Source organism: Streptopelia decaocto, assembly GCF_964273445.1.
Source record: "Streptopelia decaocto genome assembly, chromosome: 12".
In the NCBI taxonomy this organism is placed as follows: domain Eukaryota; kingdom Metazoa; phylum Chordata; class Aves; order Columbiformes; family Columbidae; genus Streptopelia; species Streptopelia decaocto.
In genome coordinates, this window is record NC_138667.1 from 12,348,208 (window position 1) to 12,375,671 (window position 27,464).

At 37.0% G+C, this 27,464-nt stretch overlaps 1 protein-coding gene across 1 annotated transcript; it reads left to right on the forward strand.

Moving 5' to 3' along the window:
* Positions 1 to 1,743: 1,743 nt before the first annotated feature.
* Positions 1,744 to 25,968, forward strand: GABRA6 (gamma-aminobutyric acid type A receptor subunit alpha6; the record flags this gene model as incomplete). Its single annotated transcript, XM_082063409.1, has 10 exons — positions 1,744 to 1,781; positions 2,012 to 2,130; positions 2,376 to 2,443; positions 3,699 to 3,919; positions 4,013 to 4,095; positions 4,692 to 4,835; positions 5,248 to 5,400; positions 9,719 to 9,978; positions 21,036 to 21,296; positions 25,918 to 25,968. 10 exons carry the CDS (start codon positions 1,744 to 1,746, stop codon positions 25,966 to 25,968), a joined length of 1,398 nt encoding a protein of 465 aa, XP_081919535.1.
* Positions 25,969 to 27,464: the final 1,496 nt, after the last annotated feature.

The window sequence follows — 27,464 nt, forward strand, 5'->3', positions numbered from 1 at the left end:
CAGTTTTAATGTTCTGAGAAGAGTGATGCACACAAAAGCGTCAAGCATGTCAGTAAGATCAAACATATTTGAAAAAGGAGGTAAAGTTTTGAACGGGCAGATTTTAAATCAGGACTAGGTAAAAGAACATAACCTCCAGAACATTTTAATTTGCCTTTTCTACCCAGTATTTCATACAAGCTTCTGATTTTTCATAGTGCTATTGTCTGTGAATAGATTAATGTAGATAAATGGTTCCACGTACCAATAGAAATACTGAGCTATACAAACTCACAATGAATTCACAGAGATCACATCTTTGGTGTATTTATAGAGCACTAAAGCCTCTCAGGAATTTGGGTTAATAAATGTTCAAAGGCAGAGCCAGAGCTCTTGCCGTGTGTACCCAGTCCACCTATATGGATTGTATGATGCCATTGCCCATGACAACAGGGAAACTGAATCAATGACAGAGAATATCCCATATTTTCTATCACATTCATATATTCTTTTAGTTTTGCAGTGTCATGGAATCCCAGTGTTGGGCTTCATCTAGTCTTATTGCCGAATAAATATATGGTTCTCCTAGCTTCATGCAAATATTTACTTTTCATTGTTTAATAATTAAATACAATTGTTTAGAAGCTGGTAATGCAAATGTGGTTTATGCAACAAAAGTTTATAAAAACAATCAATTTGCTTTGGTCTAGTTATTTGTTTCTCTGTATTACCAGAAGGAAAGGAAATTGACCCAATTGCTTTGTTTACAGTCTAGCTAAATGGCATAGGTGCTACCTCTTTCATTGGCTTTGTAAGAAGTAATAAGGTCTCAGAAAGAGCTGGAGCAGCCTTATTTTCTTTTAGGCCTGACTACATTAACACACTTGCTGAAGGAGGGGACAGTAATGATCCAGTCAGTACTTATCGGGACAAAATTAGTAATGATATACAGTCCCAGTGCTTTAAAAGTAAGGAGCTCCAATTCTAACAAAAGTCCTAGTAATGCCCTGGTTTAAAGTCGAGTGAAATCTGTGTATGTAACCCTCCAAAACAGCTTAGTATTAAAGAAAAAAAAAAAAATCCAAAAATCTGAGCCAGAACCAACTTTACTGTTCAGTGTTCATATATTAATATATTTAGATATTCAAGCCCTTTGTACAGTTCTGAAGGATTGATTATGGGGAAATCTGTTGAGAAAGGTCAAAAAAACCCAGTAAATTGGAAACTGTAGGGTGGGGGGTTGTTGTGGTTTGTTTTTGTTGTTTTTTTTCAAAGTTCTAATGATGCAGAAGCTGCATAATAATCTCCCTGTGAACCATAAACATAATAAAAGCTGAGGCCATTTCTAACATAATCTCTATCAGCAAGATGCCAGCGCTTTTCCAGATTTCCTAACGGGTCCCTGCTAATTCCATGCCAAAACTAGCAGTGGATTTCTTCCTTTTAATCTCCCCTAATGCCTTATTCGATTATTGTCACTGCTCTCCGACCGCGCACCGTCCCTTCAAACTCTAATTCCCCACTGGAACGGTCAGATGAGGCTGAACGGCGGTGGCGAATCTAGAGGACACACACGGCCACAGACACCCCCCGCCTCCCCACCCGGGGCAGAGAGCGGCCGAGGACCACGGGGAAGGGGGTGAGCCACCCTCACCCGGCGGAGCCCCTGCCCGAGAGGGGCCGGACGGCAGGAGGATGAGCGCGGACACTCGCTCCAGTTGACGGGGCTGAGAGCACCTGAGCGTCCCCGCGCGTACCTGAGGCATGGCTCTGCTCATCGCCTGGGTGTGCGTCGCTGTGAGGTGAGTGAGCGCTCCCCTCCCAACCCCAGCCGACTGCTGACGGCTCCCTCAAGCCCGGCCGCAGCCCGGAGGACCGAAGCGACGGGGCCCGAGCCCTCTGCCCTCCTCTGTTCTCCCCCGGGGCCGGTTCCTCGACAGGCGCCACTTTAGCGGGAGGGCTGAGGAGGGGGACGGGGGGAGGCTCGAGCCCAGCGCGAGGGGCTGACGGCGTGACCGGCCTCTCCTCGCAGCCTGGACAAGGCGCTGGGGGCCCAGGGCGACGGCGGGGACCTGTACTCGGAAAACATCACCCGGATCCTCGACAAGCTGCTGGACGGCTACGACAACAGGCTCCGACCGGGATTTGGAGGTAAACTCCGGTCCCGTCGGGGAGCCTGAGAGCGCACGGCGCGGTGCAGGGGGACGAACGGGGGCTCTCGGGGGCTAGGGGGGCTCGCCCGAACGGGCTCGGGGAGGAGGATCCCGTCCCGGCGGAGGGAGGCGGTGAAACCCAAGAGGCGGGCGGCAAAGGAGGAAAGTTTCCCGTGCCCCGCCGGCTCTGTCGGGGCAGCCCCGCTGTTCCGCTCGCCCCGAGCTCGTCTCCGTGTCCCGCAGGCGCCGTGACTGAAGTCAAAACGGACATCTACGTGACCAGCTTTGGGCCAGTGTCCGACGTGGAGATGGTAAGGGCCCGGCTTGCTGCCCCTGCTCTCCTTTCCCGGGATTCATTACGGTGGCATCTGAGTTGACTGTCATTAAAGCAGATTACGAGGCTTAATCTTCTTGACTATCCCCAGGCCCCAGCAGAGCAGTTTGGCTAGAGCTGCATACAGCTATTTCCCCAGCAGAGTCAGCCAGGACAGCCTGAGGCCCAGGTCTCAGCCTGAGCACAGAGAGCAATGTAAGCCTTGGGTGAGGGCACGGGTGGGAGGTTAAAGATGTCTCTTTAACCTCATTAAGATTGAAAGCATCTGTGGCCCTGCACATAGGTTTGCAGGAAGGCTGCATATTAGGCAATAATTTAATGAGCAGCTGCAATGGCCATTTCTGAGATGGCTGCCCCTTGCCATGCTGTGTACCCCCAATTCCAGGCAGCTGCAGATTTGGGTGAACTCTGTCAATTACAGCAGCAACCCCAGGAAAATAACGCACCATCAGAGTGAGGATGGCATTGCTGTTCTTCTGGAAATTGATTTTGCTGGTTTTGCCCTAGCCCACTTCCTCCAGCACCTGCTGACCTGAGCCTGCAGTCCAGTTTGCAGGCAAGGAACTGTGGGCCCCAAGGTGCAACCCAAAGTTTTCCCACCTCTCTTCAGCAGTCTGTTTGAGAGAAGGCATAACCTTGCCTTCTTACACATTTGCCTCTGGCCAAGGTTAAGCTCTATTTCCTAAGCAACTTCCGTAGAGAGCTCCATTCTGAAGGCTTGTGAGAATATTAGTAAGAATCCTTGAGAAAAATAACTTAGATTAATATTAACTTGACGCCATAGTCCTACTGTAATGTGACTCACTCACATCAGTTGTTTCTTTGTGAATATACAAAGTAAGCTGCAGAAGAGGCACTGATCATGTCTTTTTGTTCCTGGAAATTAAACGTTGAGAGAATACTAAATTAGATGTTTATATTTCCTTAGACCTCAGTCACTTTGAATTAAATTATTATCTTTGAGAGGCAATGAGGTTTCTTTTTTTTACTCATACCAAATTATTTGTTCACTAATTAATTAGTAACTATTCTTTAAATAATAAGAAAATAGGCTTTTTTTTTTTTTTTTTTTTTTTTAGTAACTACTTAATGGTAATAGGATTAAGTGTTTAAGTAGTAAATGAAATGCCAGTGACATGTGGGTTGGGTTCTTTCATGGAGTTACTGTACACACAGAAACTTGGGACCATTGGCCCCCACACATCAGTCAACTACCTGTTTGTTTTCCATAGGAATACACAATGGATGTCTTCTTTCGGCAGACATGGACTGATGAGAGGTTGAAGTTTAGTGGGCCAACTGAGATTTTGAGATTGAACAATTTAATGGTTAGTAAAATTTGGACACCAGACACATTTTTTAGAAATGGAAAAAAATCAATTGCTCATAATATGACAACTCCTAACAAACTTTTCAGAATTATGCAGAATGGAACTATTCTTTACACAATGAGGTGAGAACCTATTCTTCTGCTTTTGGTTGACCTTTGTTTTTGATTCTTTCAAGTAGTGTTTTTTTCATTTTCATCTACTATAATGTATTCTAGACTAACCATTAATGCTGATTGTCCTATGCGGTTGGTGAACTTCCCTATGGATGGACATGCTTGTCCATTGAAGTTTGGAAGCTGTAAGTTTTTCTCTATCTTTCATTTTTTTTTTATAGTAATACATTCAGTCTACATGTATGTGAGAAGTTCAGAAGTGAGATCCTAGGACACTACTTAATTTTTTATAATTTTTTATAGTAGAATCTTACTTTCTCCTCTGAGACTCAGACCATTCATAAGCATATAGATTTATTCACTAAAGGGTAACTGTTGAAGCATATTTTATTGTTTATTGTTCTTACACATCTAGTAGTCAAAGTGGATCTTTCAATAAGTTACAAAAGCTGTAGTAAATTTTCTATATTACTTCTAGTTTTACAAATATTTAGTCAATCTGTGGTAATCACTTTTGAAAATATTTAGTTGATCTGTAGTAATCTATGTATTTGTTTTATAGCAAATTAGTAAACAACAGCTAGTGCTTATCAGGTCCCACCTCAATCATTCTCTTATTGGCTTTTTTGCATTTTGTCATTAATGAGGTTAGGAACTTGCTGGAGTAGGATGCATGTTTCTGTGGGTATTTGAGCCACAAAAGGGATCATGTTATTTATTTTTTTCATTTTATTCTAAATTACATAATTAACAATAGTAATTTTTTTCCTCTGTAACTCAGATGCTTATCCAAAAAGTGAAATAATTTATACATGGAAAAAAGGACCCTTGCATTCAGTAGAAGTACCACAGGAGTCTTCCAGTCTCCTCCAGTATGACCTCATAGGACAAACTGTATCTAGTGAAACAATTAAATCTAACACAGGTAAGATGTAGCCTTGTATGAACTATTGACATTATAAAACACATCTTGAAAATAAATCACAGTTTGTTGTTGTTTGTTTTTTTTTTAATATAGAAAAAAATCAGTTTAATTATATTTTGCTATTGTAAAACATAGAAAGAATCTAACCTTTTCAATAGTCTCTTTAAGCATACAATTTTTCATGCAATTCTTAAGAATTCCTCATCTCCCTGCCACAGTACAAACAATACATAAAATGAATATTATTCTCCTCTGTTTCCATAAAGTCACTTTACCTTTTTTTAATCCGCTTATTTTTATTATGCACTAAGAGGCCTGTAAGTGCTTTCCTCAGAACAGTATGTTTGGTTTAAGCCAATAATGTTTACTCATGATGTTGCCCAATGATGCTGACATACTTGTCTCTTAACAGGTGAATATGTAATCATGACAGTTTATTTCCACTTGCAAAGGAAGATGGGCTACTTCATGATACAGATATACACTCCATGCATTATGACAGTCATTCTTTCTCAGGTGTCTTTCTGGATTAACAAGGAGTCTGTTCCAGCCAGAACAGTTTTTGGTATGCTGCATTAAGGTCTTCGAACTGTTCAGCATCTCATATACCATTCATTCATTATTTTCATTGCTTGTTTGTTTTAGGTGAATATTCACTTCAGCTGCTCTATTTCCATCTTCAAAGGAAAATAGGCTACTATCTCATTCAGACATACATTCCATGCATCATGACTGTAGTCCTGTCCCAAGTTGTGTTTTGGATCAACAAAGAATCTGTTCCAGCAAGAACCGTGGCTGGTATTCATGTTTTGTTCTTTCATCATTCACTCCATTCACTGTATTGAATCCATTGTATCGAACAGCTACTGTAATCCAGTGGGGCTTGGAAAAGACAGCTAGTAGATTTCAACGAACAAAAGTAAATACTAAAATTAAACCAAATAATACTCAGTCTGCCAATGAGCGTCAAAATTACTCAGGATATTTGGTTAGCCAAGACTTGTTCGTGATGTTTTCTTCCCCTCCATATGCTTTCATATGCAGGAAGGGACGATTTCTTAGTGAATGTCACCCTCTCCATTTTCTGAAGAGGACATTTTCTGTTGATTTATTATCTTGTGAAACCCATCTGAATTAAAGCTTTAAAAAAAAAATCACATGAGATGGAATTAATCTCATCTGATGTGAGGTACCTCATCTAGCATTCATTCTGAAGTGCTCTCTTCCACTTGCCTACCAAGGTATTTAAACAAGTACTGAGGACTTGAGGTGGATAAAGTTAGGTGAGATGAACCCTGTCCCTAGCACACGTTGAAGTTGGAATATGAAGGCTGTGTCCATACTGTATGGCAAGGCCCTTTTTTTTTCCAGTGGTTTGAATTAATGCTCCCAAAGCTGAGTTTTGTCTCCTTAACTTTTAGTGTGTGTTCTGCTATTACATTTTACACCACTCCACACTTCAGCTGCACTCGTTATTAAGTGGTAAACTTTCTCTGACTGAAGTGTTGCTTCTAGAAAACCAATCATAAAAATACTAAGTAAAAATAACAAAACTTGTCAAAAACTTCATGAATCCACTACCTACACATATATATTTTGCAACTCTATCTGTTTTCTCTTAGGCCCTTTGTGAGACTTGTCTTCAGTTTCCTAACCATACATGTTTCCTAAGCATAAATGATGCAAGTCTCATAATTAAAAAAAGAGTATGTAATTGTAGTTAGCATGCTACAGAATGTATATAGTTTCACTTCAGTCAGTCGGCTTTTTCTACCTGCAGGAAAGGGTATTCATAAAAGCATTGCAAACTTTCAGGAATGTGGAATGAACACAACTTCCTCAGGTGCCTCTAAAGAAAGATCAACACTTTTGTTCTTGAAATCCCTGTTGGGAGTTGAGATGCAGTTTGACATCATTAAGCACTTACAAGTATTATTTTCTGGCAACTGAGATTTCTTTAAGTGCTTAAAAATATTAAAATATCAGGCAGTAGATTCCCAATTATGTTTATTGCAACTGAAGCACAAAATATATCTAGGAGGTTTGTACACCAAATATGATGCTACCTGATTTGGCTTTATATTGCATCTCAGGACTACACAGTGCCATCCTCTACACTTTGAGCAAAATGTATTTCCTATTTAGTGGGCAGTGGAAGCCAATTCTATATGCTTGAAGTAATGTGCAAATAAGTCGTTAGTTGATGCAGTAATAGTTACATACAGACCCCAAACCCTAGAATAACAACTCTTAGATACCATACTACATAGTAAATACAGAATTAAAAACAGTAAATATTTTACAAAAATAGTAAAATAGACATCTTTCTCAGTATTGTGGAAAATTAGTCACGTTGACATTTTAAAAATGTATTTCAATCCTTATTCCATTCTTGTTTCTCCCAGGCACAGTCTGAATTTATAGTCCTCACTAATTCAAAATTCCCTGGATTTTGAACAGCTCCATCTAAGGAAAAGAGGGCAAATTCCTTATGACAAAAAAAAAGACTTTCAGGCCCCAGTGAAAAAGAAAATATTTAAAATTATCCTTTTTGCATCATATTGGAAATACTTGCATTACAAGTTTTCAGTTTTACATCTCAGTTCCCAAACTCTAAGGCTGAGAGAAATTAACAGTAGAAAAGTAACAATGGTGTGCCAAAACCAATTTCTCAGAACAAATTCATTTAGCAACTCTATTTACCTCTAAAATGGATGCCAGTTATCTTTTGCAGGTAATATTACAAAAAATACTCTGAACATTTTGCAAAGATAAATTAATGGTCATAAGCACCCACTCTTTGCAGACCTGCAAGTGAAAAATGGGAGACAGAAATACTTATAATTGTGTCATTGCAAAGAACGGCAGATTGCTAGTACAAAATTCCTTTTGTTTTATTTTGAGCTATGTATGTAGCTACACATATATATGTATATATGTGTGAAGTTTTATGAAGCATGATATGATCAGAAATTTCTTAGAATTGAAAACATGGTTCTTGGAGGCTGAGTTTTAAGTATGCTCTAAATCCACATGGCAGTGGCTATTATTTCACATTTTTATGTGCCTTTATCTAATATTTTTTATTCCTGGCAAAAAATTAATCTGTTATTTTGCAGAAAGATAGTACTCAGTTTCTACTTTCCGAGGAGGTCCCCCTGGGAATTTTAAATTAATATTGAGTCATTAAACTTTATTTATAATAATGTCTCAGATAGGGAAGGGTGTTTTGGTTTTTTTTGTTGTTGCTTCATTTCTAATAAGAAAAGATAACATATTTCAGTATTTGCATTAAGTAACAGATTCTTCAAAACTTACAAAGAAGTGTCAAAGTTGAAAAACAAGGGCAAACAACCATCAGTTAGACAGTTTACCAACTGTAATTTGGCATTCAGTTTGATAAAGTATTTTTCCACTGTGCAGAGCATTTCATCAATATTCACTCTACTTTGAGAGAAGTCTTATCTATATCTGTAATAGAAAAGGAGTCATATTCCTAAGCTGAAATTCCTGCTGCAGTAAGTTTTTATTCAGACACAGAATATATCATTTTTATTACTAACTAGCACATGGACAGATTCTAATCTAATCACACATCATATTGAAAGGTTCATTCTGGACCTTTGGAATTGGAATATATCTCAGCATACTTGTATTCATATTATAAAATAAGTCTGGCAGATTTGGGAGAAGTAGAGATCCTACATATTTTTATACCGTCTCCTATTTGCATTTAATTAAAACATGTTAAGTAACAACATTGGGATGTAGCTAACCTCAGACAGCTGGCAAGCTACATCATGTGAAAGAAATGATCTAGTCACCCTGTCTTGATGCTGCAGCATGTAATGACACTGCATCCTTGCCACCGAGCATCATTCATAGTGCATTGATTCATCACCATAACATGACATTTTAACATCCTTTACTTTCCCACCTACCCTTTCCCAATTGCAGAAAAGAGCAGAAGGGGGTATTCTCCACTTGCTATCTTTACATACCTGCAATTTTCACATTCCAGCAGGCATAATTATAAGTAAACATGAGTCATAGAGGCTCATATGTCAATGAATGACTTTGCTTTTGCACTTTTAACTTCTATCAGGCAACAGTGGGAAGTATGTTTCCTACATTGTTAATGCTGTATACTTCAAAACAAAAAGAATAAATTCATGAGTTCACATGAATAACACTGTAGGGCCCATGAGCTACATAACCAGATTTGTTGTGTGAAAATAGATAAGCAGCTGTAGAGAAGTAGCTTTTCTGTCCTGTATTTGTAACTATGGGCACTTTTAAATCAAAATAGTGTTATTGAATCTTAAACAATGTATCCAGTGATTAAAGACACAGGGGACCAAACTCTCATTACTATAAATATTTGGATCATAGCCTACCACTGGTTTTAATGCAGAATTCAACTGATTCAGTGAGGGTTCTGTAAACCATGATCTGTCTTGTGCAACAACAGGAGAAATATAGGATTACTGTTGGGAAATGACAGTATGCTAATCTAGATTTCTGCCAAACGCTCCACTTACTAACCCCTCAAGTAAAGTGTCTTTCATAGTTTGACCTCGAATTTTGTTATACCCATGTTCACTACAATTCTAAGAAGCTGCACCGGGTAGTATGTAGTTATCTTAACTTTCAGTCCATTCAATGTATTAAGGAAGTTTGTTCAGAGCTTTTAGATGCTGAAACCAGTATACATTAATTACTCAAGAATACAAAAGACTTAGCAGTGTTGGTAGTCAGCTGTTATGTAGGATGACAGCGAAAACCAAAGAGGAGTTGTGGGGTTTTTTAATATATATGAATTTAAGAGTATGAGTGTTGAAGCAAAAATCTAATTCCCCCACTTTCTTTCCCTTATTTTCAAGGAATCACTACAGTTCTAACAATGACCACTTTAAGCATCAGTGCACGCCATTCTTTGCCCAAGGTGTCCTATGCAACCGCCATGGATTGGTTCATAGCTGTGTGCTTTGCCTTTGTCTTCTCTGCACTTATTGAGTTTGCAGCTGTCAACTACTTTACCAATCTTCAGACCCAGAGAGCAATGAGGAAGGCAGCCAGGGCAGCAGCACTGGCAGCAGCACTATCAGCAGCAACTGTACCGGCAGAGGACGAGATTGTCTCGGTAATTGCTTGCTTTTCTGATAATAAGCATCATATAGGAAGAGGCAGCTGAAGTAGTGAATGCAAAACAATATTAAAGTGATCTTAACCTGAGACAGATTATGTAACCAGACCATGTCTATTTATCTAAGACATCGTTCTTATTTCAGAAAACGAAAAGGCTTCATTTATTCATACTGTTTATTTAAATTTGGGATATGATTTACTAGAGAGTTGTTTATTTGGTAAGATATTTAAGGAAAGCCATTAGACTGTTACCCATAATACTTCTCTTGAGCAATGCTGTAGGCAGTGTGGTCAGGCAGCTGTGGTTCTCTCAGTCAGACTACGGAGTTGCAGGACACTGTACAATGGAATGAACATGTGCATTGGCCAGATGATTATGGGATCACTGTAGTACACTGGTACATACCATAAGTGGGTCATCTGGAAAAAGCGGAATTAGCCTTTACATAAACTTGGCATCTGTTACTTTCATAAAAATCTGTGTTGGTGGGAGCCTGGGGAAAAAACATAAATGTAAAGATTAAGGATAGATTTTACTATATGCGAAAGATAGGAAGGCTTTCTAGTATCAAAAATGTTTGTCAGAGTTGCTTGTAAATATTATTCTTTACATCTCAGGCTAAGTAATGAATGCTGTCTCACAACATATATTAATATATTTATCCCTATAGCCCTAGCCCTCCTGTTTTCAAAATCAGTTTTACTACCACCACATTTCCTATTCTGAGAGGAATAACAGAATTTGAATGACCTTCTGCAAAACCTTTGAGTCTATAGTTGAATAAGGAAGTCAATCTAAGAGCTACTGAACATCAGGACAACACCTGACTCACCCCATAGTCATTTTTTCACATTTGCTTATAGACAGCAGTTAAGGTTATAACATTTAAGTACAGACAAACCATCAAAGTCATAATTGATAAGTTCCATATTATAGTGAAGCCAAACTCCAGGGCACCTTGCCACTGCTCCTCATTGGAGCTAATCCATGAATGTTCTTCACTTCAGTCTGGAAACATTGTGCTTGTGAGCCATATGGTATTTTGCTTACATTTTTTTTAACATTTAAAAAATTGTAAGCCATATTGTATTTTGCTTACACATTTTTTACTATTTAAAAAGATCGAAGACATTGTAAGATATAATAAAATAGAGGAATGTATTTTATTTTCATGAAATATATAGATACAAAAAGAAGCAAATCTTTATACATTTTTGTTTGTTTGTTTTTAAACCACAGTTGTATAAAGAAAATACAAAAGGAAGTCCAAAATATCTAAAAGGAGCTTGGACACAAACATTCACAGAATCTTGTACTGATTTTAAAGTGACAGCAGGAAGGCTGAATTAGTTTTGGCAATATTGCAATGTTCATATCTACATTTATTTTAACCAGTAAATTTTTGTAATTACATTTAAACCTGACAAAAAACAATGAGAGGAAAAGAGAGTATCTGTTTGCCAATAATTAGGATATAGTCCCCCTTCCCCAATATAATATTTGAATGAGAAGTACTCTGGACTGAATGAGCAGAACATTGCAACAGTAAAGTAGTACAAAATAAGAAAAATACTGTTAAAACAGAAGGAACTTTACAATGTACTAAAATTTCATTTATTTCTTGTTGAATTTTTTTTTCTTTTTTTGAGGGCAAGCTATCAGGAAAAAGAGAGATCACTTGGTTTTATGTAGCATGGAAAATATTGATAGCTGCTACTTAATGAATTGGAACAATAGCTCAGTTCTTTCCTGCACACACTTCCTTACTCAAGTTTGAATTACTCATAGTGAGGTTTCCAAGAAGGACAAAAAAAATGCAGCTACTTTTTATTTAATTGAAGTCCCTGCTGAGCGATATGAAAAGTTTGGCCCGCTCTGCGCATGCTACTGCTGGTGAATTCACGGCAGATGCTACAAAGCTACCACCACATCCCCCTCACCTCTCCTCCCCCAGTCTCCAGAAGACAACTGTTGCAAAAAATAAGCCTCTGCATGTGCCCAGGTATATTAGAACATACTCCTGCTGATTGAGGCTCCTTCAGTACTTGTGGGTCAGGTTTACCTGGCCTCTGTATCATTGCAGACCAAGCTAAGCACAAACTACAAAATGGCTGTTGAACAAATTAATCTAAAAAAAGAAATTAAAAGATCTCAAGTTTCTTATTGAGATCTTCAGCCACAAACAGGCATACAGCCAAACTGAAGACACGTTTTTCTCATTTTGTAAATATTAACTTGTTAGCCTTTCCAAGGAAAAACAAAAAGGCATCTAGTAATAAAACAGACATCTAGGAAGCACACTGCAACCTTTTAATCAAGAAAATTATTTACAACTAGCTAACAGCATACAGATTTAGCAGAGCAGTAAATCCCATCACATCTAAGTCCCAGGATAAATTCAGACTCTGAAACACCCCATAGTGTCCACGAAATTCCATAGTCCTGATCTTGCTCAAAGATCATATTATCCAAGACAGTAATTTTTGAGCCCCGTAAGTCCACCACTTTTTTTCTCACAGGACCACTTCTCTGTGAGAACCCACCTCTTCAGTAATAGAAAAAGCAAAATCAATGTGATCATAAAAATGAAGGATACTTACAATTGAAGGAAAGATGATGTAGTCAGAATAGCTTCTAGAAGAATTAACTGTTACATTTAAAAGACCCCATTCCAGAAGGGCAAGCTGGGAAAAAGGAGTAATTACAGGATAAGAGATTTTTTGAAGTTTTTTTTATTACTATTTTATTTCTTTTTTGTGTGTGGTGAAGGTAAGGGGCAAAGAACTCTTGTGTGTTGTCACACAGATGGATATACTGCAGGCAGTGATATAATTTCAGCTGAAACAGACCTGAACCAGCCAATTTGAGTGCTAACAGCATAGTTAGCGCAGGCTGATTGCGTGAGGATATGACCATTTCCTCAGGATTATCATCCTCTACTGAGCTTTTTACTTCTATAGTTACATTACTGGTTTTAAGGCAGTTATATTTAAATAAGACACACAGCATAATACTCAGTTCCTTTCTTATTGTAGATTTAATAGCTGTTTTATTTCCCTTTTCTTGTCCTATACCCCCCAACTTGTTCTGCTTGTTTGCCTCTAGATTCTTTAATCAGTTTTCTCTCCAGTTTTTTCTTTTTTGGTTGCTACAATGCTCAGTTATTATTGTTTACAATTTATCTTCCCTCTCCTGCTCTTCTTTTTTCTCCCCATTTACTCCGCCTCTCTTCTTAAAATATTTTCTAACTCATTAGGAAAAAAAATTCTATTAGAATCCATGTCTTATATGTTAAAATATTTTTTAACTGTGTACTTTATTTGATTTTAAAAAAATCTTGCCCTTCCCTCATACCCTGGTCTTTTTTACCTTGTCTTTTCTAATATGTGAATTTTTTTAAAAAATTCTTTTAGCTGTTTAAGATAGGATAGTAAAGTTGTTTATCCACTTGTAATACTAGTATTTTTATTTGTGATTTTTAAGTGCATGAAAGTTCTCAGAATTTTAGCTATATGAAAGGGCAGGTATAGCATGAAGAGTTGTGAACAGTGTGTCAAAAATGCTTACTGTCGTCTGCATTTATAGAAGTCAGATGGTATTTTTACACTGAGAAAAATTCTGATGATTGTGGAGGTTTACTCAGTTTCGGGGAGTCCATTTATAAAAATAAAAATGAAAAAGTGAGATGTACCTACTTGAACATATTTATGGCTGTACAACTGCCAATAGAACTCTGCTACCAGTAGCAACATTAAGAATAGCAATATAGACTAGATGTTTTTAATAATAATCTTAAAGTGCCTGAAGAGTGGCTAAAGAACATTGTGGTGGGAATAGCCTTGGGCTGTATGAACTGGTACTTTCTGTATAACAGGAGACCCATTCTTCTGCTTTGCATAAGAGAAGCCCAGTGAGACAGTTTTGGTATAAATGAAAAGTCAAGGGAGTTCTAAAGCAGCCAGTTAGAAGCTTTTACTGCTTGAGTGAGGGCCTAAATTCATTGAGATAAGCATAATTACAGAATATATTGAGGGTTTTTTTAAATTCCAAATTAACTATGTCTCCTAAGGAAAAAAAAAAAAAGTATTTCAAAATACTATCAAAAAATCTCCTTCCCCTTTGGTCTAGTTAATTTTATGTAAAATCTTGCTTCATTCAAATGAAAAAAAATATTCTCGATTTTATATTGTAGCCAAAAAACCTGTAGACTCAGAAAAGAAAGATGGCAGACGACGAAACTCTGCTTAAGCCATTGGACTACACTGGTTTCAGTAAGAGAGACGATGGTCTGACCATATACTCAGTTAACTGATGACAGCCCAGCATGTCTGATCTGGTTCCAGGAAAGCCGCTCTATTTACCTCCGTTAACTGAGAGCAGAATTTGGCTTGCTGTCTTTGTCAGCTGCAGGCAATCCCTGTGTGAAGTACAAACTATGGGTGTTCCACTCCAAAATACAACGGCAACAAGCTGAGTGGTCATCTGGACCCTGACAGAAACCTGGTTTTATTCATAGTGTGACCAAGCTTGTTCTAGCTTGCCAAAACCAAACATTATGATATATACATATATTTAAAAAAAAAAAAAAACAAAACACAACAACAAAACATTATGGCATTTAGCTTTTGAATTAATTTCAAATGTCTATTTTCTATATCAATCATACTATTTCACCATTATGGCTTCCTTTATCCAGGAATATTGCAGTAGTGGAAGTTGCAGGGGAAGGGGAATCGGTGATACTGTCTGGAATGCACCATTTAAAGTAACGCTCTGCAAGGGGGTCAGGGAACAGACACAGTGGATCAAAAGACATCCTTTGCATGTGAGAGACTGCATGTAAGAGACAAACGATTGTTACAGGGTGGTAGCTTGACCTGTAGTTTTAACAGAAAACCACAAAGAACTGTGAAATACTGCTGGGAGATCTTTCTTATTACAATGTTCCTATGCTTTGAAATAACATGGCTTGGGCAGAAAAGGGTTCTCATTCTCTTTAAACAACCCTGCCCAATGGCAAAGCAGCCATATATCACTTCACTATAGAGGATTTAGTTTTCTGTAATTACGTCAGAATATATTGAGTATGTCTAATGAGTATCCCAGTGCAACTCAAAAGACAGCACTTCTATTTGTATTACCAACAGAAACAGCTATATGCATTAAAGTCTTGGCTGAGAACGTGGCACTTTCAATCGAATTAAGGAGACCTTCCTGCTCCTCCACAATTGCATATTATGAAGTAAACTATTAAAAACAAACAACAACTTTCAATTATATTGATTTTTTGTCATCCCAACAAGGAAAGTAGATGCTGATTATTTGATTCTGCCTGAGTTATATCTTTGTCTGATTGGCAAAGCCAATGCATGGCAGTAAGAAAGGTTTAGGAGTAGCTGATATCATACACCAAAATAGAAAAACTCAAGAAGAATTGGATTTAGACATTTTTTTTGTTTAGCATTGAAGTCTAATTGCAGTACCATTTTGCATGGAGGCAGTAAGAACAAAACAGAATTAAATTACAGAAAAAATCCCAAACAAACCTCTCTAGTACTGTTTGTGCAGTTCAGTCTCATTTAGACCCTCAAAGTAGTTCCTATATGCTGCAGAAATTTAGCAGAGTAAATGCAGACAGGGACTGTTTTCAGGACTGACACCGATAAGTTTAAGAGCTGAATGTGACTTTGAACATTAAATCTGTTTAAGATAAACACATCCTTTGCTAATTATTTGATTTTTCTGATATGCTACATGTAAATGTTAGGAAGAGACTCTACCACAGTACATTCACATTGACAAGAGAATGACTAGAGCTCCAGTCTCTGCTCTCCCTACTGCTTCACCTGATGGTTAGGCTATGTTTTCAAAGACGTGAATTTCTGTCCCTGAAGGTTAAGAAAGAATTTGAACATGGCTTTCTCATGCTCCAAGTGAGTAATTTAACCTGAGTGCTTTAACCCTTTTACTAGGGTAAAGCATGAAGAAAACAAATTTGGGTGTTATTCTCTATAGTATTTCTAGGAAAGGAAACAGAATTCCTAAAGAGATGCCTAAAGCTAGGACTGTTAATGACCTCTAAACTGTATTCAGCTTTTGATTATGGAGAACACTGTTTTAAATGTTTGCAATACACATTTTTTGAATCAGATCCCATAGATGAGATATGCAAAGACATGTCTAAATTATAGGTTATAATGAAGCTCTGGTATGAGATGGATACTTAAACTGCACAGAACTGTAAAGACTGAGGTACCTTAGTGCATGCCCAAGGGCATCTTACGTGACATGGTGAGCTTTACTGCTACAAGGTGCTGCATGTGCATTGTTCAGTAGCTGAGAAGAGATTTACAGATCACTGTGGAACATTCGGGGGGTAAACTATGCTTAACTCCCTCTTTGGCAGCTAGGTCACTAGCACGTGATTTTATGTGTATAAAATGAATGGTTGAAATCACTCAAACTGTATCTACTAGTGAGATGGACAACGAAAAAGAACATTTAATTTAGTGTTCTGCCTTGTATGAACATTTAGTTTTGGTCCTAGTTTTTTTGATTGTTTGTTTATAGGTTTTTTTCATGTGATTTGTGGTCAGAAATTTCAATATCCTTAACCAATACATTATAAAGAAAAGGAGGAATAACACATTTTTAATCCAAAGTTTTAGAGTTTATTCTCATTAATCTGTTTTTACTGCATTGTCCACAGGAAAAAGAGATATAAGTGATTAAAAGAGAGATAAGTGAGAATACAGATATTAATTTATTTAAAGTTATCCAGTATCTAAGTGCATACGTAAGATACTCATGTTACTGCTAGGTCATAAACTAAACTGATAGTGAGAATATGTATTTGCAGTACAAAGGAACAGAAAGCAGTAGAGAATTTTACAAATATGAATTACAGAAATCTCTTGAGGAGGAGAAACATAAGAACAAAGCACATTCATAAATCACAGTTAGCATCTATATAAAAATCAGAAAAAGCAGATAAAAAATTCCATTTACTCCAAGGTTATATATGCTGTATTTTTAAAATCTGGAAGCCAAGCAATTTGCTGAGAGCTTCCTGAGACATTCTGGTCATAAGCAAATTGTAGTGATACTGATGAGAGTTGTGAGGAACTGCACCTTTACAGACAAGATGAGACTGCTTTGTGAGCTTTCCAGGGGATCAAAGAGCTGAGCTGCATAAACCTAGTGGAAGCCAGACTATACCTTACTAGCCCATATACACACCAGTCTTTGTCTAGTCTAGTTTTATGATACCTCAAATTAAACAGTGATCTTGCAATTTGTTCTGTGTCACCGGGCAGTCATACACAGTGACAAGTTTAATTGCCTGATGGGACTAGCATTCCACATGAGTGCAAGAGTACTCCTCTGAATCAGGATTCAGTACTTAACAAAATTCATTATTTCTTTACGACAGTGTGCCTTGCCTCAGGCTTCTTTTTGTTGCTCTTAATTATTCTAAAACAGTCCTTACTATTTGAGTGATTGCCTATGTAAACTATGCAAAATAGACTATTCATTCTTGTTTTCTCTCTGTGTTTTGCTAAAGTTTATGATGTCATTGTGGGTAATCCTTATCAAAATAAAAAGTTAAATGTAAATACAGTAGATGAATTACTGTATCTGCTTTTCAGAACTCAGCTGAAATAAGAAACTATGTGGTTTCCTCTCACCACCTTCTCCTTGTTTTAGCAGTAAATTCTAATGAAAAATATGAGTTGTGGTTCTGGGGCAGCAAGTCTGACCTACAGTCAGCTGCCACACTGAGAAACATCTTCATTACACATCTGAGATAAATTTGGACTTAGAATTCCATATCCTGAGTAGTAATATACAAAAAAAAATAGTCTTGACCCTGACTTGCTGATAGGCACACGAGGGTGTTAAAGACAGTGTAACGAACTACTCAGGGACTTTATTAATGATTTATATCAACTCTAAACCATCACCCGCAGGTGAAGAGCATGACAAAAAATTGTGACTTTACTGAGACAATAAAATGCACTGGTCCTTCCTAAATAGTGGAATAGTCTATTTTAGGTAATGAGAAGTTATTAATATCACTTCATTGATAAAAATTGACCTAAAGTGGCCCGTAAGCGAGAGCATAATCAAGTTAGTTAATATGCTGCCCAAGTTCTGAGGGCACACATTGACTCCGGATCTTCCTGTCTCGAATTTGAGATGAAATCACAATGACATAATCATCCTTCTGTAGCAATCCTTCTTCAATAGGAATGAGATTTAATAAATGTTATAAATAAAATAACTACCAAGATTGTACTTTACCAAGAGCATATTCAGATGATCACAATGATTTTACTACCTCTGCATTCTAAATAGGTTCAATACTGAACATCATCCACAGACCATACACTACATCTATTCTGCCTACTGTTAACTCCATCACCTCACTACAGTAACTCCTGATTCACACTTGAATGATCCAGAGCAGAATTTGACCCACTGTATTCCAGAATATCACTGATGAAAAGGGTGACAATGCACCTTAGCACTTGTATTTTAGGAACCACTCATTCTCCACAAAAGGTCAAGCTCTCTTATAGTAAAGCAAAAACCAAGCTACCTTGTAACTTTTACAATTCAGTTCAAAGCAGGGCATATGGACAAAACGGAAGAGCAACTTGTATGAAAGCAGTAGCCCAGTCTCTGTCAGTCAGTCTTTTTATAGAGTGGGATTATTATTATGATTAGTGCAAGTGGACATGGATAACCCTGTTTCTGAGACACATCTGTAGATCATCCTCCATTAAAGTCTCTCTGTTGCTTGCTGTGTTACTAGAAAATACAAAATCCAACATCTGCGTTCCAGATAGGCACAGTCCCGGAATACGAATGCTATTAATATCCTTTCAAAACATGATACTAATAATTTAATGTGTAGATGGCAAAGTGGAAGAATGAGGGATATGGCAAGTTGGAAGTGTTGATGGGATGTGGGGGAACAAAAACGTAATAGGCAAAAAGAGATCGATACAGAAAAAAATGTGTTTTTTCTTTTTTGTTGTTGTTGTTTTTTTGTTGTTGTTGTTGTTGGGTTTTTTTCTCAAATCAGATGATGTTCTCTCCACCTTTTAGACTAAAATCAGCTGTGAGGAACCCATCTCTCCCCAACTTCAGTTGGATACCAGTGCATTCATCCACAAGCAGAACTTGGCATCATGTTATAGCAACGTCCTTTGTTCTGAAATTCTGGTGTAACACTGATCGCTAATAAGATAAATCCTGTTATAACTCTATTTCAGTCATACATGAGATACCAGGTGTGTTAGGCTAGTCTTGTATTAGAGAAATTACAGCCAAGGTATAAGCAATGTATTTGAAAAAGTGCTTATTTTCATTTTAATTAACAATTCATTTATCTGACTAAAATATTGACTAAAATATGTTTCCATGCTTAGAAATCCTGCAAGATAAATCCTAAAAATGTTGACAGTGGGCTGCATTTGAGTGAATGATTGCCACTCAATCACTCCCAAGGAATGACTTTGGAAATTGCATATCTAACAGAATTTGGCCACCTTGAAACCATTCAAATGTTACTATTCCATTTTGCAATAGATACATATGCTGTTGTATTCTAAGTTATTTACATTGGGTAAGACTTCCCTCATCAGCTTCAGTCATTCAGTCATCTTGTTCTGCTGACCGAAAAAGCTGCTTAGTCAAACCCAAGAGTAGCTGTGTATGTTGTGTGATTTTGCTGCACAATACTCTTCATCAATAACGTGAAAATAAGTTTTACATTCCTTTATTGATGAAGCCTCAGACTAAAACGTATGTTAGCACTCTTGCTAGACTCTAGGGTATTTCTGTTGCTTCCTGTTAACAGAAAATGTGAGTACTTCATATTAAAATAACGAAAAACAACTTGATGCTCTAGGCGTTCTTCCATATTTTCTCAGCCATCAGCCGACTCTTATGACTGCTGCCATGCAGCCACATTACTAATGGCAGTCCTGGGCAGTGGCAGTAGCAGCAAGGATTTTGAAAACAGCCTCCCATTTGATAGTACTGTGAAAGTGGGTAACCTATATCCATTAAAGCAGGCTTAGATCCTGGGGTAGATCTTATTCCTAAACCATTTCTGCAAGGAAGGAATCTATTACTTCTACTGTTGTGCAAGTAAAAAATGGCAACTTGGCCACAAACAGAACAGGTGTATATAATGAATATACATGTCAGCCTAGCAACTAAGACACAAAATCTAAATCTTCCTGAGGTCCAGCTAAATTTTTAAGAGCAATCATACAGCTTTCTAAAAATGTATTTGACCTGGCTTTGAATATTGCATAAAATAAAGGAATAATCTAGTTTCATTTTGCCATAAATGAAAATAAAAATAGTCCCATTACAGTTAGAATGAGTATTCATCTTCAGTTGTATGCATGAAACTGCTGTGGGAATCATGAGATATATTAGAAAATGAAATGTCATCCCAGAAAAACCTACAGGACAATTTAACGTGTCTTCAGCAACTGTAAAGGTAGTCTATTTCTTTTATGCAGCAGATTTCTAGTTCATAAGCAGCTAGTCTGGGACTAACACGCATGACAGCTGAACTCCATTCAGTGAAAGTTTACCAAAACTCAATGGGCTCACACAGTGAAGATTGCACTTGAACCAGCCCATATGTGCTAATTTGTTTAAACTTGATTCATATCTACATAAGCTTCAGTCATCCCAATATATTGCACCTTAGATACACCACTACCTTCTTTTCTTTTAGCTCAATCTTTTCTTTCTCTCTAGTAGCTTCCATTTATTATCATGTTAAAAATATAGAAATCACCTATTCTTTTATGTTTCTACAGAAAAGCTTTAGGCCACAAACATACCTCTGTATATTTGCATTATTGTTGTGATTTCTTTAGATTGCTCTATAGCAGAGAAACAGCAATAAAATCAGAAAACTGAGTATAAAGGTGGAGAGAAGCCTAATGATCACAAAACCTAAGATTCTGTATCCAAAAATCACCCTTTTTTTCCCTCCTTTTTCTTTTTTTCTTCCACAGCATTCTGACTCTAACTGTAACCTGAAGAAGCGAGTAAACTCTGTAACGTCTCAGGCAGAACAGTCTCCTGAAGCCAGCATAATATCAAATAGTGCATCCCAGTGTCAACCAGTGTCTGTTCCTCCACCAGCTCCACCACCACCACCACCAATTGGAGGCACAAGTAAAATAGACCAGTATTCTAGGATCCTCTTTCCAGTGGCATTTGCAGGATTCAACCTCGTATACTGGGTTGTTTATCTTTCAAAAGACACAATGGAAGTGAGTAGTAGAATTTCTGATTACTTGCTTATGATATGTAATAGATTTACTTGACCAACATTATTTTCATTATTCCTTTACTCTTGCAACTCCAGTTAATCAGTCCTTTCTTAGGAAAGTTACTGATAATAGCTTTCTCTAAAAAAGTCAGCTGTGGCAGCACTCAGTACAATGCAGAAAGGCTATTTGAAGATGAGAAATGTAAACACTTATCTCTATGCCGTGTTGCACTGAGCAGAACACATTGTGTAAGGGAACGTATGATGCCGTTCTCAGCAAACAAACTAAATCTTCCATTTCTTAATCTTCCTATCTGCAGTGAGGAACAGTAGAATTATCTGCTGAAGCAATGTAGTGAAAGAGACAAGAACTTTAATATCTCCTAAGGTTTGCTCAGTGAGGTAATAAGAGAACAGTCTCCCTCAAAAAGTTTGTTATTCATTCTAAACATTTATCCATAGTGTGAAGAATTGACAACTGCAGTATACAGTTTGTGAATCAAGAGTCCCTGCTTGTATACCTTTTAACACTGCTTTTTCCTGTTTCTTTGTATTAAGTCTTTAATGCTTTAATTCTCCATTTTTTCCTTTTGCCTAAATGCAGTGAATGGTGTCCCGTTTCCTTGGTAAAAAAATACTCATTTGCCTCGTTGCCATAGAATTTTTGCATCTCACTGTACATTGCAGTCAATATGATTGGTACATTTAGCTTTATTTAGGACAACTAGAGAGATAATGACAGTGTTTAGATAGTACTGAATGCACAAAGTCCCTGCATCAATAAAAACAGAGGCTGGCAATCTGGTATGAGTGGCGAGCAGCTTGTGCCTCTGTTTCCTAGATTAGAGGTAGATCACGCCAAGGGAAATCTCATGGACAGTCAGGAGATGTTGAAGTAACACAACAGAGCTGATCAGCTGACGGGTGGCATCTTGCCTCTGCTTGAAGCAGGGGCTACTAGCCTCTAATTTTGCTGATTTTTGCTACTGGTAGGATCGGGAAAATGCTGTCTCTCAAAGATGGAGCATGCTGCCAAGCAGCTCATATAAAATCAGGAGGGCAGGAAGATGGGAGGCCCTATCTCTTACAAATGTTTCTGCAGATGTCTCTCTCAAGAGGTCACAGCTGCTACCTCCTGGCCCCTCAAAATCTGCCCAATGCTAAATTTAGCATTTGTGCCAGAGTTACTGATCCTGCCATTAAAATATTGACTATGTGTGCAAATTACTTATCTCAATCAGAGAAGGGAAGTATCAAAAAAGCTCATTTATAATCATTACTGCTTCTGTTTTGAGGCCAGTTCCTCAGTTTCTGTAGCTTGCCATAACTCCAGTGATTTCATTTAACTGTTCGCATTTTGAAGCTAGAAATGTTTGAAACATAGTTGCCATATCCCTTGGTAGTGATGAATTATTTACACTGAACCTTGTATATTAATAGTTATAGTACAACGAGGCTTTTAAAATACTTCTAAAGTCTAGAGCATAGTGCTGACTATAAATATTTTTAAAATGGCACTTTTGCAAGCTCACAAACTTACAAATTCAGAAATTATGTTCTGTAGTAGCCTTATAGAATGACAGAAATCTAGCAGCAAGATTCAGAAAACAGAACAGTATTGACAGCTGGGGTGTTTCAAATTATGAAGAATGTAAAACAGTTACATAGAATGTTGATCAAACTCTTATTCGCAAATGATGTTTTCCTGTTTGTGTACTCAGCTGTAACTAATAATGAGTGAGATACACATTGCTAGGTTTCTAATTCAATATGTTGTATCGGTTTATCAGTTGTTACTTTCAGGGAAAAACAGGATTGGTTTTGCTTTAAAAATACATTTAAAATATTTAAACCTTTCAATTGAAGTGGAGAAGATAAAGTTAGGTGAGCATACTTCAAGGCCATTTCAAGTCAACCACAGGCTCAAGCCCAAAAGATTAAATATTGGTACTCAGTTAAGAAATTTAATTTCATTTAGAAAGTGCATTTTATGCAATATTTTAGATATATTGGCTTTCCTGTTTTGAGTTACTTCCTTGAGTTCATTTGGCTTTTGTTTAAAAAACAAAATGGAAAAAAAAAATCTAATCAGTTCATTAAAAGAACCAAATTTCCTGTGCAGAAGTTCTTGTTGCACACCGTTCTAGGATTTTTGATTAGTGCAGTTTGGAGCATAGAACAACATTCACGTAAGTCTGTTATTGTGGAGATTCCTAAAGCGAACATCTACCTACTGTCTATGGACGGTGCATATAGAATAAATCAAGAAGCTTTTCATGAATGGGTTTGTAAAAGCAGGCAATTATCACTGGAATCAAACATTAGTTGCAACTCATGTAATTATCTTGTGGCCAGACTCTGACTTGGAAGGAAGTGCAAGAAGCATTTTTCACTTCATGTTCTGCAGTCAGACCTCCAGCTAGAATGAGCAGCCTTGTTAATGTAACGACACAGTTGCATGAAATAAGGAGCTCTCTCCTAAGCTGTTTGGTACTTTTCTGTGCACCACTAAGCATTTTTCCTTATGGCTTAGGTAATGGGCCATATGTTACAGAAATGAAGAAGTCATTCTTGTATATTGTATCTGACAATATTTATAAGAACCTTGGGGCTTCAGTACTTTTCAAAGTGCTCCTTGGAGTACCTTTCTCTTCCCCCTCCATTTAATCATTTTATTTTTTTGAAGTATTCAGGTTAATCACTTTATCTTACTATACATGTAAACTAAAAGTATGTTCATTACACAGAAAGTTTAGGATTTGGAAGTTTGCATAATGAACAAGATGTCTCTAAAAAAATGTATGCCTTTAAACATTTGAGTATTATTTTTTCAGAGCAACTAGGATTAGGCAGATAGCAAGAGTATCTTAGGCTGAACTCTCTATTTCTACTGCCATATATACAGGATCACATCCAGCTCAGTAAACCAGATAATAGCAAACTTTCTTAGTAAAAATTCAGGAAAATATTAATTTTAAGCAAAATAGCTGTATTCTCTGAATCAAAAAAAAAAAAAAAATCCAAGTTGAAACTAAATGCTTCAACTGAATGCTTTTTATACACGGATGGAGTTGAAGTTACCTTCTGTCCTTACTGTTTAAATAAATGGTTCTATTCTCCATTGGAACAATTGGGAAAACATTCCGTTGCAGTCATCCACCATGTAACTTGATAGAGAAAAGATATTTCAGTGTAAATTGGTTTGCAATAGCATTGCAGGACAACAGTTAAATTGGTAAAAGTAGAGAAATGAAGCTAATATAGTTCTCTGCCTGCATTTTACTAGCATGCTGTTAGAACCTAGTATAACCAAAGGATAACATGAAAGTGGAAAAAAATGACGTAATTGAAAATATATATGAAAGAATCCCCAGTTGAAATAACAGATGCCAGTTTTTAGACCACAGAAAATGCCAATGCTTGTATGATAAGCCAACCTTTCAAAAGGTTTTATAACTGTAATGCTGACAGATGCTTAACAACATCACTGTGCCATTTATAATATAAAAAAAATAAAGCATTAAATTACTCTAAGAGGACTTACTCCCTCACTACAGAAGGTCAGTTTGTAATTAATTTAGATGGAAGGTATGAAGATGTGACATCCCCATGATCTACACATGCAAAACAGAGCAGGCATGTTTCTGTGGTGTATGTTCATCTGTAGACTACAGTCATACCTGCCATCCACAAAAAGCTCTATGCAGTAACAAACAATACGCATTTGTCTAGATTAGCCAAATAGAGAAGTTCTTGAAAGGAGAACAAACCTATCTGACAAATGAGAAAAAGTCATACAGCATTTTTTGGCTTGGCTTTTGGTTTTAAATCTTCCTAAGTCCTTGAGCTGAATACTAATTTATGACAGTGACTTTGGGAGGTGAATTGCATGCTTACTTTATTTTAAAACTTGCTTGATTTGGAATGCAAAGCATGTCCTTTTAATTAGAAGACTACAAATACTCTACCTTTGCCATATCATTCGCAATGTGTGTGCTGCTCTCACATCTTCTTGCATATCTTCTTTTAGAAAGTAAAGGGTCTTAATTTTTATAAATTTATATTACAGTCTGTAATGTAATGAAACATGGAATGATGGAGTGAATCAAACTGAAGAAGGATAGGATGTTAAAGTTTTGATGAAAAACAAGCAGGGGCCAGCTTTTATGTTTGTGAGTAGAGGAACGTACAAAGTCACTGAATGTGCTAAATGTGCTGAGTCCTGGATATTATTTTGACGCAGAGAACATAAGAGACAGAGAGAAGAGAAGATGCTAATGATGCATGGGTCAAGTGGGAAGAAACAAAAACAGAGAAAGAAACAAGAACTGAAAAAGTATTTAGCTTCAGTATGTTAATATTGATAAAAATTGCAATGCATATTGTTACATCACGTTTCAGTCTAAAGACTGGAAGAATAAAGTTCAGGACAAAACAGTTATTGCCATATACACAATTGAGCGTTGATGATCTGGGTAACAAACATCAAATTCTAGGAGGATTCTCCCTTATAACACAGTTCTATTTTAAGTCTGCTGAGACAGTTAGAAATCAGGTGGGTTTGTTGGTTGATTCTGTAGTTAACCACCCATAGCTTAAACTTCTCTACACTTTTCTTCCAGTTCTTTGAACCTACTGCAATGCATCTTCGAAATGACCATCAGTCCAACTGAAGATCAGCTCAAGGTTTCAAAGAATTCTCTGAAGGTCATATAGGGCTGAAGGGATTTCAAAGGATTTGGTCTATCTGCAGGTGCTCTCAGTTTTCAAGCAGGGAATACTTACATTCAACATGACCTGGAAACAAACTCTGGACAAATCCAAAAGACGGAAGCTGCACAGGGCTCTAACAATACTTCCTTCATATTTCTTATACTGATTTTACTATAAAAGTTCTCGTTAAATTATTTTGTTCTATTGTCAAAGAAAAGAATGTGCATTTGTTCTAATTCTGTTATAAACAACAGAATGTTTACATTGATATAAAACAACAATAACAGGATTATTTTTAAAAAATACAGTAAAAGTTGCTAAAATAAGACTGATTCTGAACTGATGCAACTTGGCATAGTTTCACTGAAAGGTGAGGAGCTGTACTGATCTGCAGCACTTGAAACACACCCAAAATACTGTTAAGAAATCCCATGAAAGGGAACTGCAATCGCATCAGGTTTTCATAACCCTTTCACAGAAAAGATAAATGATCAATTCTTATTTTCTTTAATTTCATTTTCATCTCCTTAAATTTGAAATAATATTTATAAAGAACAAGATATAAGAAAAAAGGAAATAGAAACTATTTTTTCTATTGTTTATGTACTTTAGCTAGTTAGTTATGATACTGCTTTTTTTTTTTTTTTTCTTTTTTGGAAGTACAACCAGACTAATAACAAGCAATTTCTGGGTAGGATCTAGAAAGGCAGGACTGAGTTGTCAGGGAATTTTCAAGGTCTAAAGCTGAATAGACAGAAAGATGCAGCTACTCATCAAGCTAAATGCAAGTCTCCAACTCCAGGGAACTTCCTAGAAGCAAGTCTTGACAAGTAGTTAGGGAACAAGCTGCATTTTATCAGCTGATTCTACTGAATTGCCTGTAGTAAGCTCCCTGGAACCTTTTTTTCCAGATGCAAAATACTGTCAGCATATTCAGAGTTTCAAAACAATATTTTAGTTCATTTGTCACTCTCAGCACAAACAGTTGCAGGATTTCTTTCTCATATTTCATAGTCATCTGTTATTTTACTATATATTCACCCTTCACCTCCATAATCCTTTTTAAGAATGTAATTTGAAAAACTATGCCTAATCAAATCAAACCCAAGGCAACTTCATTGCAGGTGTAATGGACACCAGTGGGAGTCAAAAGCACCCAAGGAACATTTACATGCAGCCAAATAAAAAATAAGGACTTCTATCTTTAAAATTAATACATTGAAAGTAAATCAACTTTAACAGAAACATTAAATGTTGCATTGATTTAGGAAATTCAGGGACTTTTGCTTTGTCTAAACAAACATCTTAGTCACTGTGAGAAAATATTTAGAGGCTGATTAAAGAGTTGACACCAGTACACTGTCAACTGCTTTACTGGCTCCATAGCATTTTTAGCTCTCTGATGATCTAGCTCCAGCTGTTTTCTTCCTCCCATTTCAAGAGGACTACGGAGCTT